The sequence below is a fragment of the Adiantum capillus-veneris genome, chromosome 24 (genome assembly GCF_014529385.1).
Source record: "Adiantum capillus-veneris isolate H3 chromosome 24, ASM1452938v2, whole genome shotgun sequence".
Taxonomy (NCBI): domain Eukaryota; kingdom Viridiplantae; phylum Streptophyta; class Polypodiopsida; order Polypodiales; family Pteridaceae; genus Adiantum; species Adiantum capillus-veneris.
The window spans coordinates 111444467-111456817 of NC_140954.1; the positions used below are offsets into that span (position 1 = coordinate 111444467).

At 45.0% G+C, this 12351-nt stretch overlaps 1 protein-coding gene across 8 annotated transcripts; it reads right to left on the reverse strand.

The window, feature by feature from the left end:
* Positions 1-262: 262 nt before the first annotated feature.
* On the reverse strand, positions 263-10968 carry LOC147426960 (uncharacterized). Of its 8 annotated transcripts, none has more exons than XM_086497851.1 (7): positions 10511-10913; positions 10117-10251; positions 8759-10028; positions 8428-8609; positions 8179-8334; positions 557-697; positions 263-468 (listed from the first exon to the last, which is right to left on the reverse strand). In XM_086497851.1, the coding sequence occupies exons 3-6, from the start codon at positions 9423-9425 to the stop codon at positions 566-568; spliced, it is 1137 nt and encodes a 378-aa protein (XP_086353977.1). In that variant the 5' UTR covers positions 9426-10028; positions 10117-10251; positions 10511-10913; the 3' UTR covers positions 263-468; positions 557-565. The 8 variants fall into 8 exon arrangements, with proteins under 8 accessions (XP_086353977.1, XP_086353976.1, XP_086353973.1 ...); XM_086497850.1 differs by lacking the exons at positions 263-468; positions 557-697 and adding exons at positions 7326-7754; positions 7937-8078 and having other exon boundaries at positions 10511-10912; XM_086497847.1 differs by lacking the exons at positions 263-468; positions 557-697 and adding exons at positions 7431-7857; positions 7937-8078 and having other exon boundaries at positions 10117-10772; positions 10853-10968.
* Between the last annotated feature and the right edge of the window lie 1383 nt (positions 10969-12351).

The window sequence follows — 12351 nt, forward strand, 5'->3', positions numbered from 1 at the left end:
GAGCAGCACCAAAATCAACCGTCCTCCGCAGAAATTTCGACAGAGTTCTCTTCGTTTTTACATAAACTTTTCAAAAAATATATATCATGTATACGCCTCCTACATGCTATCCATGTAGGATCTCACATGAGATTTAAGACCAATGACCATAACAAACCACAACCATAACTTAAAACCATAACCGACCAATATAACCACTTATCATAACCAGAAACAAAATTAACAATAACCATAAGCATAACCAAAAAGTTAAACATAACCATAAACAAAACCTGAACCATAACTATATATGAGAAATAACCATGTCTATACAATGACAATAACCATGAGGATCAAGAAAACAATAACTGTATGAACAATAATCATAACCATATATATATGTCTATACAAAAGGAGACACAGAAGCGTGTCTGTGTCTCACAAAACATATATATGAAATCCGATCCACTGATGACTACGCGTCACAACCTGCACATAGGACAACTCACAAAATTAGTATTGATATTACTTCACATATACTTACATAATTAAATCAACTCACATATTAACGTCTCACCTCAAGCGATCAGTGAGACTGTAAGGCCGCCCAATCTACGGGCTCTCCTGAAGCATCAAGATCATTCAATACTTCATAGATACCTCTACGATATCCATCTGACTCCTCTTGACGTGTCGGGGCTCGATGCATCGCAAGATTCTGCATTTATACAAAAATCAGAGTAATAAGAATACATGATTCATCGCGTTTTAAAAAACGTCATAGTTAAGATTGGATTAGAAACTCACAAACTCATAACAAAAGGTATCGAAGCCTTCGGTGCCAAGATGAGATGTCTCCCCGGTCATTTGTCGTATCTGCGCGGCCTCATGCTGCTGTCTGAACCGCGTGGCCGCTATCCGCTCATCCTCCCTGATCTACAGCCACGTTTCGTGTGAGATGCCTGAAGGCTTCGGCGAGCCGGTCCTGAAAGCCTTCAGAGCTGCATCTCGTCGATGTTTCACGGTGTCCCGTGCAACACCCTTGATCCACCTCCTCGAAACAACGTCAGAACCAGGAGTAGGCTGGTACTCTCTCAGGATGGTCTCCACTATGTAAGTTGACTTTGTCCTTTTCTTGCTGATCCCAAGACGTCAGAATGCTGGTCGAAAACTGTAGCTGCGCGACCTGACGAATCCGCTGTCTCATCTCAGTCCCGACTCTATCCATGTCAATAGAACCATCTGGCCGTACAGTATAGAGCTTGGAGGCACTAGGATCGTGTGCCTCCCAAGGTGTCCGAGGTGTGCAAAGAGGTGTGTCGAGAGGTGTGCCTGGGTAGGACGAGGGTCGTGAGCGAGGAGGGGTCGAAGCATCTGTGAACCCTCCTCCACAGCAACCACCACCTCCACCTAACGATCGCCGAGATCGGCGAGTGCGCCTTTGCTGCGGAGATGCGGACGTACCCGCGTCTGCCCCACCCCTAGGTGTTGAAGCGGCCGTGATGGGAAAAGCAGACGTCGTACTCATAGACGTCCCTCCCCCATAGGTGTCCCCCCTAGGCGTCGGAGAAGTTGCTCCCGCAACAACCTGTTTAAGCCATATTAAATTAAAAAGCTCTCCAAGCACGTCACCGTTGCAATCGAAAAATCTCTTTTGTAAATTACGTACCTAAACAAAGCAGTGACGCTTGCATCTGACCACCCGTACACTGACTGAAGATTCAAAAACGCCATACAAGTACAAAGTGTCGATATTTTGGCGCCTTCATAAATTGGTTGACGTGCCAACTTCCTCAACATGTCTTCAGGAGATAGGTACATGGCTTCTGGTGCTGCTTCGTTAGCGTTCTCCTTGCTTGTCTGGAAGAAGACATCCAGCATCTCCTCCATGCCGTCGTCTTCTGTCTGTAAGTCCTTTTCTACTTCCATCCTTGGTTCTATATTGGTCGGATCTTCACGCATAATCCTTTTTCTCTCCCTCTCAGATGTAGGTGCTATGTCGCGAAAATCAATGCCCGTTCCGTAGAAGTCGTATCGTAGATTCTGTACGGTTTCTTTAGCAAACTCTCCATACTTGTACACATGCTCATTACATATCCTACGCTTGCGCAGGATTTGATACTTGCAGAGCGTGCACGAGCATGCAATCTTTTCCTCCATGTTAGTTGATGACGTTGCCATCTACAATGATTATGAAAGTTGTTTTAATATATATACTCCTCACAATGTAAACTACCTCGCATTCTCTAGTCTTACCCAATATTCGTACACCTCGGTCCAGAGGTGTACAGAGATCAAGACCACCAAGTCAAAATCTCGTCTTTATTGGTCAAATCATATATGGGTAGACACGTACGTGCACTCCCAGGTGTACATGGCAATGCATGTAGCAGGCAAAAAACCCCTTTGCCTCTTTTAGTTCCATAGTTTCTTCAACATCCAACGGCTATCCGTTTCTTCTATCCGTTTGACCTACGGCCGCTTACCATACGCGCTCTTGACATTGCTTTAAGACTACCTAATGGACTACTGATGGTTTCGGTAGCCATAGAAGCCATTTTCGAAGTTCGTTTGCGTTTTTTCGTACAGAAATGCAACCGGATTTGACCTACGGCTTGTGTATTTGGCGTTTCTTCTATAGGTTTAACCTACGGCTTGCCATACACGCTCTTGACATTGCCTAAAGACTACCTAATCGTCTACGTATGGTTTCAGTAAGCATAGAAGCCATTTTCGAAGTCCGGTTGCGTTTTTTCGTAGAAAAACGCAATCGGATTTGACCTACGGCTTGTGTATTTGACGTTTCTTCTGTCCTTTTAACCTACGGCTTGCCATACACGGTCTTGACATTGCCAAAAGACTACTTAATGGACTACGGATGGTTTCGATAGACGTAGAATCAGTTTCCGAAGTCCGTCTGCGTTTTTCCGTAGAAAAACGCAATCAGATTTGACCTACGGCTTGTGTATTTGATGTTTCTTCTGTCCGTTTGACCTACGACTTGCCATACACGCTCTTGACATTGCCTAAAGACTACCTAATGGACTATGGATGGTTTAGGTATAGAAGCCATTTCCGAAGTCTGTTTGCGTTTTTCCATAGAAAAACGCAACCGGATTTGACCTACGGCTTGTGTATTTGGCGTTTCTTCTATACGTTTGACCTACGGCTTACCATACGCGCTCTTGACATTGCCTAAAGACTACCTAATCGTCTACGTATGGTTTCAGTAGGCATAGAAGCCATTTCCGAAGTTCGTTTGCGTTTTTTTGTAGAAAACGCACCGGATTTGACCTACGGCTTATGTATTTGACGTTTCTTTTGTCCTTTTAACCTACGGCTTGCCATACACGGTCTTGACATTGCCTTAAGACTACTTAATGGACTACGGATGGTTTCGATAGGCGTAGAATCAGTTTCCGAAGTGCGTCTGCGTTTTCCGTAGAAAAACGCAATCGGATTTGACCTACGGCTTGTGTATTTGACGTTTCTTCTGTCCGTTTGACATACGGCTTGCCATACACGCTCTTGACATTGCTTTAAGACTACCTAATGGACTACGGATGGTTTCAGTAGGCATAGAAGCTTGCGTTTTTTCGTAGAAAAACGCAACCGGATTTGACCTACGGCTTGTGTATTTGACATTAATTCAAACCCATTGACCTAAGGCTTGCCATACACGCTCTTGAAATTGCTATAAGACTACTTAATGGACTACGGATGGTTTCGGTAGACATATAAGCCATTTCCAAAGTCCGTTTACGTTTTTCCGTAGAAAAACGCAACCGGATTTGACCTACGACTTGTGTATTTGTCGTTTCTTCTATCCGTTTGACCTACGGCTTGCCATACGCGCTCTTGACATTGCCTAAAGACTACCTAATCGTCTACGTATGGTTTCAGTAGGCATAGAAGTCATTTCCGAAGTCCGTTTGCGTTTTTCCGTAGAAAAACGCAACCGGATTTGACCTACGGCTTGTGTATTTGACGTTTATTATGTCTGTTTAACCTACGGCTTGCCATACACGGTCTTGACATTGCCTTAAGACTACTTAATGGACTACGGATGATTTCGATACGCGTAGAATCAGTTTCCGAAGTCCGTTTCCGTTTTTCCGTAGAAAAACGCAATCGGATTTGACCTACGGCTTCTGTATTTGGCATTTCTTCTATCCGTTTGACCTAAGGCTTGCCCTACGCGCTCTTGACATTGCTTAAAGACTACCTAATCGTCTACGATTGGTTTCAGTAGGCATAGAAGCCATTTCCGAAGTCCGTTTGCGTTTTTCCACAGCAAAACGCAACCGGATTTGACCTACGGCTTGTGTATTTGGCGTTTCTTCTATCTGTTTAACCTACGGCTTGCCATACGCGCTCTTGACATTGCTTTAAGACTACCTAATGGACTATAGATGGTTTCAGTAGGCATAGAAGTCATTTCCGAAATCCATTTGCATTTTTCCGTAGAAAATCGCAACCGGATTTGACCTACAGCTTGTGTATTTGACGTTAATTCAAACCCATTGACCTACGGCTTGCCATACACGCTCTTGACATTGCTTTAAGACTACTTAATGAACTACGGATGGTCTCAGTAGGCATAGAATCCATTTCGAAAGTCCGTTTGCATTTTTTCGTAGAAAAACGCAACCGGATTTGACCTACGGCTTGTGTATTTGGCGTTTCTTCTATCTGTTTAACCTACGGCTTGCCATACGCGCTCTTGACATTGCTTTAAGACTACCTAATGGACTACACATGGTTTCAGTAGACATAGAAGTCATTTTCGAAATCCATTTGCGTTTTTCCGTAGAAAAACGCAACCGGATTTGACCTACGGCTTGTGTATTTGGCGTTAATTCAAACCCATTGACCTACGGCTTGCCATACACGCTCTTGACATTGCTTTAAGACTACTTAATGAACTACGGATGGTCTCAGTAGGCATAGAATCCATTTCCGAAGTCCGTTTGCATTTTTCCATAGAAAAACGCAACCGGATTTGACCTACGGCTTGTGTATTTGGCATTTCTTCTATCCGTTTGACCTACGGCTTGCCATACGCGCTCTTGACATTGCTTTAAGACTACCTAATGGACTACGGATGGTTTCAGTAGGCATAGAAGTCATTTCCGAAATCCATTTGCGTTTTTCCGTAGAAAAACGCAACCGGATTTGACCTATGGCTTGTGTATTTGGCGTTAATTCAAATCCATTGACCTACGGCTTGCCATACACGCTCGTGACATTGCTTTAAGACTACTTAATGAACTACGGATGGTCTCACTAAGCATAGAATCCATTTCCGAAGTCCGTTTGCATTTTTCCGTAGAAAAACGCAACCGGATTTGACCTACGGCTTGTGTATTTGGCGTTTCTTCTATCCGTTTGACCTACGGCTTGCCATACGCGCTCTTGACATTGTCTAAAGACTACCTAATCGTCTACGGATGGTTTAAGTAGGCATAGAAGCTATTTCCGAAGTCCGTTTGCGTTTTCCCATAGAAAAACGCAACCGGATTTGACCTACGGCTTGTGTATTTGGCGTTTTTTCTATCCGTTTGACCTACGGCTTGCCATACACGCTCTTGACATTGTTTTAAGACTACTTGATGGACTATGGATGGTTTCAGTAGGCATAGAAGTCATTTTCGATAGCCATTTGCGTTTTTCCGTAGAAAAACGCAACCGGATTTGACCTACGGCTTGTGTATTTGGCGTTAATTCAAACCCATTGACCTACGGCTTGTCGTACACGCTCTTGACATTGCTTTAAAACTACTTAATGAACTACAGATGGTTTCGGTAGGCATAGAAGCCATTTTCGAAGTCCGTTTGCGTTTTTCCATAGAAAAACGCAACCGAATTTGACCTACGATGTAGAAGCCGTTTATGAAGTCCGTTTGCGTTTTTCCATAGAAAAACCCAACCAGACTTCAAAATCGGCTTATATTTTGGACGTTTCTTCTATCTATGTGACCTACGGCTTGTTATATGTCCCCGCCCAACCTTTTTTGAGGAGAAAGTTTGTCTCTAAGAGCAACGACGGCGCTGTTGTTGCTCTCTAGAAGACTTTCATGTGTAAAGGTGAGAGTTGAGGTTCGGATGTATTTTGAGCTGGTCAAATGAAGTCATAGGCTGCATCAGACGATCCAGGTCACTTTGGCTCGACATGCACAACGCCCGGTCAAAGTACTAACCATGGAGGAGATTGATGAGATCCGCCAACGACAGATGCTGCATCTCCTATGATCTACCTGTCCCAGCTAGCTGTTTTAGCCGTTTAGTCCACACCCAACAGTTTAGGATTCCATAATATTTTATTTTGTCATTTTGTCATCTTTTTACTCTGACTTTGTATCAGATCCACCACATTATAACTTTCTTGTCTCATAGGTCACTTTGGCCTTTCGAAGACGTTAATATAACATTTCATTTCATTTCTCTTTTTAATTTTTCTTTCTTTAATTTTAATTTCCTACGCATACATTAATATTCTCTCTCTCTCTCTCTCTCTCTCTCTCTCTCTCTCTCTCTCTCTCTCCTACACACACCGCTCTCTCTCTCTCTCTTTCCTACACACACACCGCTCTCTCGCTCTCTCTCTCTCTCTCTCTCTCTCTTTCCTACACACACACCGCTCTCTCTCTCTCTCTCTCTCTCTCTCTCTCTCTCTTTCCTACACACACGCGCCGCGCTCTCTCTCTCTCTCTCTCTCTCTCTCTCTCTCTCTCTCTCTCTCTCTCTCTCTCTCTTTCCTACACACACCTCTCTCTCTCTCTCTCTCTCTCTCTCTCTCTCTCTCTCTCTCTCTCTCTCTCCTACACACACACCGCTCTCTCTCTCTCTTTCCTACACACACACGATATAGAGAGAGAGAGGGAGGGGTTGGAGGGGAGAATGACATACTACCTACGCAGCAGGTTTCAGCCACGATTTGAGCAGGCGAAAATGGCCCCTGTACGCGGGTTTCCCTTTTTTCCCCCAAATTTTTTTGCGTCGATATAGGCGTCGATATACCCGTGGGTAGCTGCATCGATATAAGCGTGGCAAAAAAAGCCTTTCCACGCATTTAGCGACACACATTGCGACGTGTATATCGACGCCTATATCGACGACCTCTATTTCTGTCGATATATGCGTGGAAAGGCATGGCCGTCGATATATGATGCGTCGATATCTTCATGTTATGTTGTAGTGTTTCCCAATCTTTGCTGGGTTATTCTTATTAAAGATTAATGAATGTTGTCAATCATACATGGGTCCTCCTTGTTGAAACTCAAAATGGGCTCCTAACCAATGCAACCATTCATACAACCAAGCCATTTAGCATATGAGGAGAGAGTTGATATTTTATAATGTACACAAATGGTAATCTACAACACATCAATTTTACTATGGTAGAGTATGTTACAAAGGCTCTTCTTCCCTTTTTCTCACATTTAAAACATGGGTCAGTACAATGTATAAACAAGTACTCTTCCTTCCTTCATCTTCCCTTTAATAGCATTGCACGAAGGCAAACCATCATGTTTTTTAATCCACACCACCACAACCACCACCACCACCACTGCCTCCGCATCCAGCTCCTCCGCAACCTCCACCACATGCTCCAGCTGCTCTGCATCCTGCCACTCCAAGCGCGCCATTGCCGGGGCTATAAAAGTACGATGCCCAAATCATGGGTGACATGTCCCACCAACAATAATATGGCATCATGGCCTCTCATCTTGACATAGTTGACGCTCCACTTCTCATTGTCATCACAACAGCCCCTATGTGGAACATGGGTGACAGCGTTAGGACATTTACAAATTCGGGCATCGTGGCCTTGTGAGAAAGAAGTAGACAACCTTGCATCCCCAGGTACCCCATGTCCTATCAACATAACAAGATGGCATAATCTGATCTGAGCAGAGCCCTCCCTCTGACCTTGCATTCATGCATTTCAACTTACCCCATTCATCAGTCGAGGCTACCTGTGGAAGTGGAGCTCGACTTGACTTGATCTTGATTTTCAAGCCCTCCATGTCATAGACAGAGGTAGCAATTATATTCAACAATAACAGTACGAGAACCACGCTCTCTGTGGGTAAAACCTATCCACACAAGACCATCTTTCAAGTAATAGCTCTACAAGAAACAGCTCTCCTCAATTACAAGCAGGGTAACTAGAAATGGAAGGTAATGCTTTAGTACCTCCATGGCACCAGTCCTCCAATTGAAAAGAGCAGTTGCTTTCCCAAGGGGTGCATCAATTGGATTGTAGCGAATTAAAGTGACAAATCCTCCTTCTTCTTCATCAGTAGCTCCTATCACCTCGTAGTCAAGCTTTCGGCCGCATACAAGGCGTATCTGAAGAGTGAAGTTGCCCAAGAAAAATCTTTAAGAAGAGACACAACTTGAGGGGGGTAAAAAGGGCAGACAGTTTTTAGAACTTTGCCTAACCTGATTGCTGAGGCTTCCATGTATTTCCAAGAGAGGCCTCATGTTCCACATTGGGTCTGCCATTGCTCTACGCACAGCAAGTCGAGAGCTATTGTCGAAGAAACCCCAACATCGCTGCATCGATAGGATTGCCGATGTGTCCCACTCCGATATCAATTGCCTGGCACTTGCAACTATTTTGGCTACAAAACCAAATAGAATGTTGCACTCAGCTAATTCATTGATATCAACCGAGATGCAGATCCATAACGGAAACAGCTTAAAAAGCTGTTTCCCATATTTTTGAGACAAACACAACCTTGAGAGTACTTAAGAGTGTCTTGAATTATACCTGGAGCAGTTCCTACCGTGTTGTAGATGTTTGGGTACTCCCATGAATGTGGAAGCACCTCTTCTCTTCTGGGGTAGATGTCTGCCCATCGGAATACCTGAGAAGACGCGGCACGTACATATGAAATTGAGCATGTGCAATCAAACAAAGTGACCACGATGTGAGTGCTATGCACCACTAACCACGAACGGACAATGAAGACCACTCCATTGGTGTGATCAAGAACAGTCTTCGTCAGCCAGCATCCCTGTCCACGTGTCGGTAAACCCTCAATTATGCGGCAGGTGTCATCCATAGGGATGCAATTGATGGTTCGGAACAATCGTGGTGCAAGCTGAGGAGGCATCACTGATACAGACACAAGCAATGATGGAGGCTTGTCATTGATGGAGCGGCACGAAACCGCCATATGTGACATACTCAACCACCCATCATAAGAAAGAGTGGGAGTGGCTAGCAATTGCTTCCATGAGCGATGAGCCACACCAAGTATCTCACTGCCAACTATCTTTTGCTTGAGTGCATTGCCGTGCTTTCGTAGAAGCTCAAGCCGCAATCCATTTGTCAACTTCTCAACTTCCAATGTCCAAGTATGATTCCAGGCAACTTCAGAAAGCAAAGGCATGGAGGCAGTTTCAAGCTTGAACTGGCTACACTTCCTCTCCATTTGCAGACGGACACGAAAATTTCCTTTCTTCTTGTGCGGTACATTTCAAGCTTTGATGACAGTTACAAAGACCTATAGACAAGTTTAAGGGTTAAAGCACAAGTCCTTACAAGAAGCACAGATTTCTAGCAGCAGATTCCTAGTAGCTAAAGAGCTAAAGTTCTCTGGAAGCCAATGGAGTGAAGTCCAATGGCATGCCAAGTGCTGTCGTCGGCTTGTTGGCATTGGATGATAAATTGGGGGCTGGTGAGGACAACAAAAGAGGAGCTGGTGGCTCTCCTCTATACATAGCACCAGCTCGCTGATACAGAGTGCCATAAGATTCCTACCACAGTCTGCATGTTTGTTCAAAGCCCTCTTGCAACTTCTGGCCCGGGTTTCTATCTGCATCAGTATCATCATGCTCAAGAACTTTGCCTAGTATGCGAGTGAGGTCTTCTGCGTACGCTTGCGGGTTCAGCTGGTGAGCATGCCACATCAAATCTATGTCATATGTCGGAACCAAGAAAAACTTGCGGTCATTTTTAACAGATGCAAAAACCCCTTGTAGCGCTGGACAGAAGCCGCCAGAAAGTTCACCTCCTTCATATGTGGCTGAGAAACCTACTCCAACACCATAATGTAAAGTCCATACTCACATTTGCAATATGCTGGGGTAAAGCAGAAGCACAAAACAAGACACTTAATGCACCTGATAGTAGAAAGTACTTTGCCTCATTGTTGCCTCTTCAAGATTATATTGGATTCTTGACACTTGTTTTGGAAGGGCAGGTAGCTGCCTTTGATCTACATGTTGAAACTGAGTGAGGTCCAGGTGATACTACTCCTGGGGGTAAGGTAAAAGTGTCTAAGAGCACATGAATGCACCTCTATATCCAAGCCTCAAGAGAAAAAATTAGACAGAGCACTTAGAAACAACAAACAAAGGGGCCTATATGCAATCAATGGCATGCAAGTGGGGCGACTTTGAATGGTAAATAATTAGTAAAGTGATACCTCTTAGTTTAATTTTAAATAAAAAACACTGCAATACAGCATTTTAAAGCAAAGCATTTTAAAACTTCTCAAGAATCACTCCAATCTACCATATTGTTGATGAACAAGCATGGTGCTACAAGTAAATCGAGCACATATAACTGCCTGGCAACGTCTGGAATCCCATCTCTGTCCTCACTCTCCTCCATGTAGGAGACATCTCCTCCCTGCGTTCGTCTGCGCTCGTCCATCGTTTTTGTCTCTTTGTCATGCTGCCTCCGCAGATGAGCAGATGCAGGTGAAAGGGAGACGTGAACGGACCCACTTCTCCCTCTTGAGGCTCGCTTGCGGATGGCAGATATACGGAGACCCCTGAACAGACGAAGAGAGCTCGGGAGTCTCAGTCAGACGAAAGGGAGAGAGAGAGAGAGAGAGAGAGAGAGTAAGTTTGCCTCAAAGCACAACAAGAACGTCTTGTCCAGGCGGTGAGCTTCACAGCAGCGGCCAGTCTGCCCTCTCTTTCTAAGCCTTCCCTTTGTCTTTTTTTCCCTCCTCCTTATGAGTTAACTTTCTTTCCCTTTTTCCAAGCACAGCCAAGCTTTTTCCTTTCCATTTATAGCCAAGGGGGCTTAGTGGTGGTTTTCTATGTGGTTGGTGCTTCGTGCACTCGAGTTCGCCAAACACCCATCTCATCCAGCTACCCCTTGCCAGCTTTGAACCTTTTGAGCTCTATCGCATTTCGAACACTTCACACCCCTGAATAGCCAGCCGCAAATATGGGAAAAAAACCAAGTTTTACCTCCGTCGTGATTGTTTATCAACTTGAAGTGGGCGCATCACGATGACCATGACTCCGATCGGTGAGCCGCAAATTTCGGCTAACTCCACGCAGTGCATCCAAAATTCGAGAACCTAGTCGAGGCCCAAAATCTCCCGACAGGCACGCTTACCAATGTGGGCGAGTTGGCCCGTAACGGACCCCTCGCAAACATTCAATTGCCTATATCTTTCTCTGTGATTCTTCGATTAACAATCCGAGAAGATCGGCATGCTCCACAATCCAAGCTCCACGCATCTGTCTGCTTACCCCCAGCTCTGACCACCTGTCATCACCTCCCATGTCCGTTGGGGACCTGCAAAACCTTCTAACTTTGGACTTGCATATCTTTCACACCAAAGCCCCGTTTGACGAGCTGTCTAGACGAGCTTCTAGAGCATCTTGAATACCACATTTCGGGACACATTCCCCGCATCTCGGACACCTTAACTTGCCCTCATGATTATCTCACTTAGGAGGCCCCCCTGGCCTTAAAAACCACTTTAAGCATACATTTCCGCTGCCACTCTCCTGCCCAGGGTCTTCATACCTGCTTTAGCCCTTTGCCATGCACCTGCTAGCACCCATAGCTTGGTATAGAGTGCGTTTCTGCACATACCAACTTTGGCTGCACCAATGTACTCGACCCCCGGCAAATATTCCACACGCCATAACTTGCCCGTTTGAGCTCCAAATGGCAAACCAAAAAAACCATCATGATTGATAGCTCAAGCTTTACACGCGTATCCACTGATTCCAGTTTTCACCAGCTATCTGTACCTGCCTTGCCCGTCGGGACCTACTAGGCCTTCTAACTTCGGACTGGCATATCTTTCACACCGAAGCCCCGTTTGACGAGCCGTCTGGACGAGCTTCTAGAGCATCTTGAACTCCACATTTCGGAACACATTTTCCGCATTTTGAACACCTTGACTTGCCGTCATCATTATCTCACTTTGGAGGCCCCCATGGCCTAAAAAACCACTTTAAGCATACATTTCCTCTTCCACTCTCCTGCCCAGGGTCTTCATACCTGCTTTAGCCCTTTGCCATGCGCATGCTAGCACCCTTTGCACTGCATAGCACACTTCACAATGCAGAACAACTTTGGTTGCACCACCGTGTACAAAATGA

Coding starts and splice junctions, on each gene's coding strand:
- LOC147426960 (XM_086497847.1), bottom strand. CDS start 9,425: ATGGAGAGGAAGTGTAGCCAGTTCAAGCTTGAAACTGCCTCCATGCCT. Junction 8,335..8,427: donor ATGGAAGCCTCAGCAATCAG/GTTAGGCAAAGT, acceptor TTCACTCTTCAG/ATACGCCTTGTATGCGGCCG. Junction 7,858..7,936: donor AGCCTCGACTGATGAATGGG/GTAAGTTGAAAT, acceptor TTATGTTGATAG/GACATGGGGTACCTGGGGAT.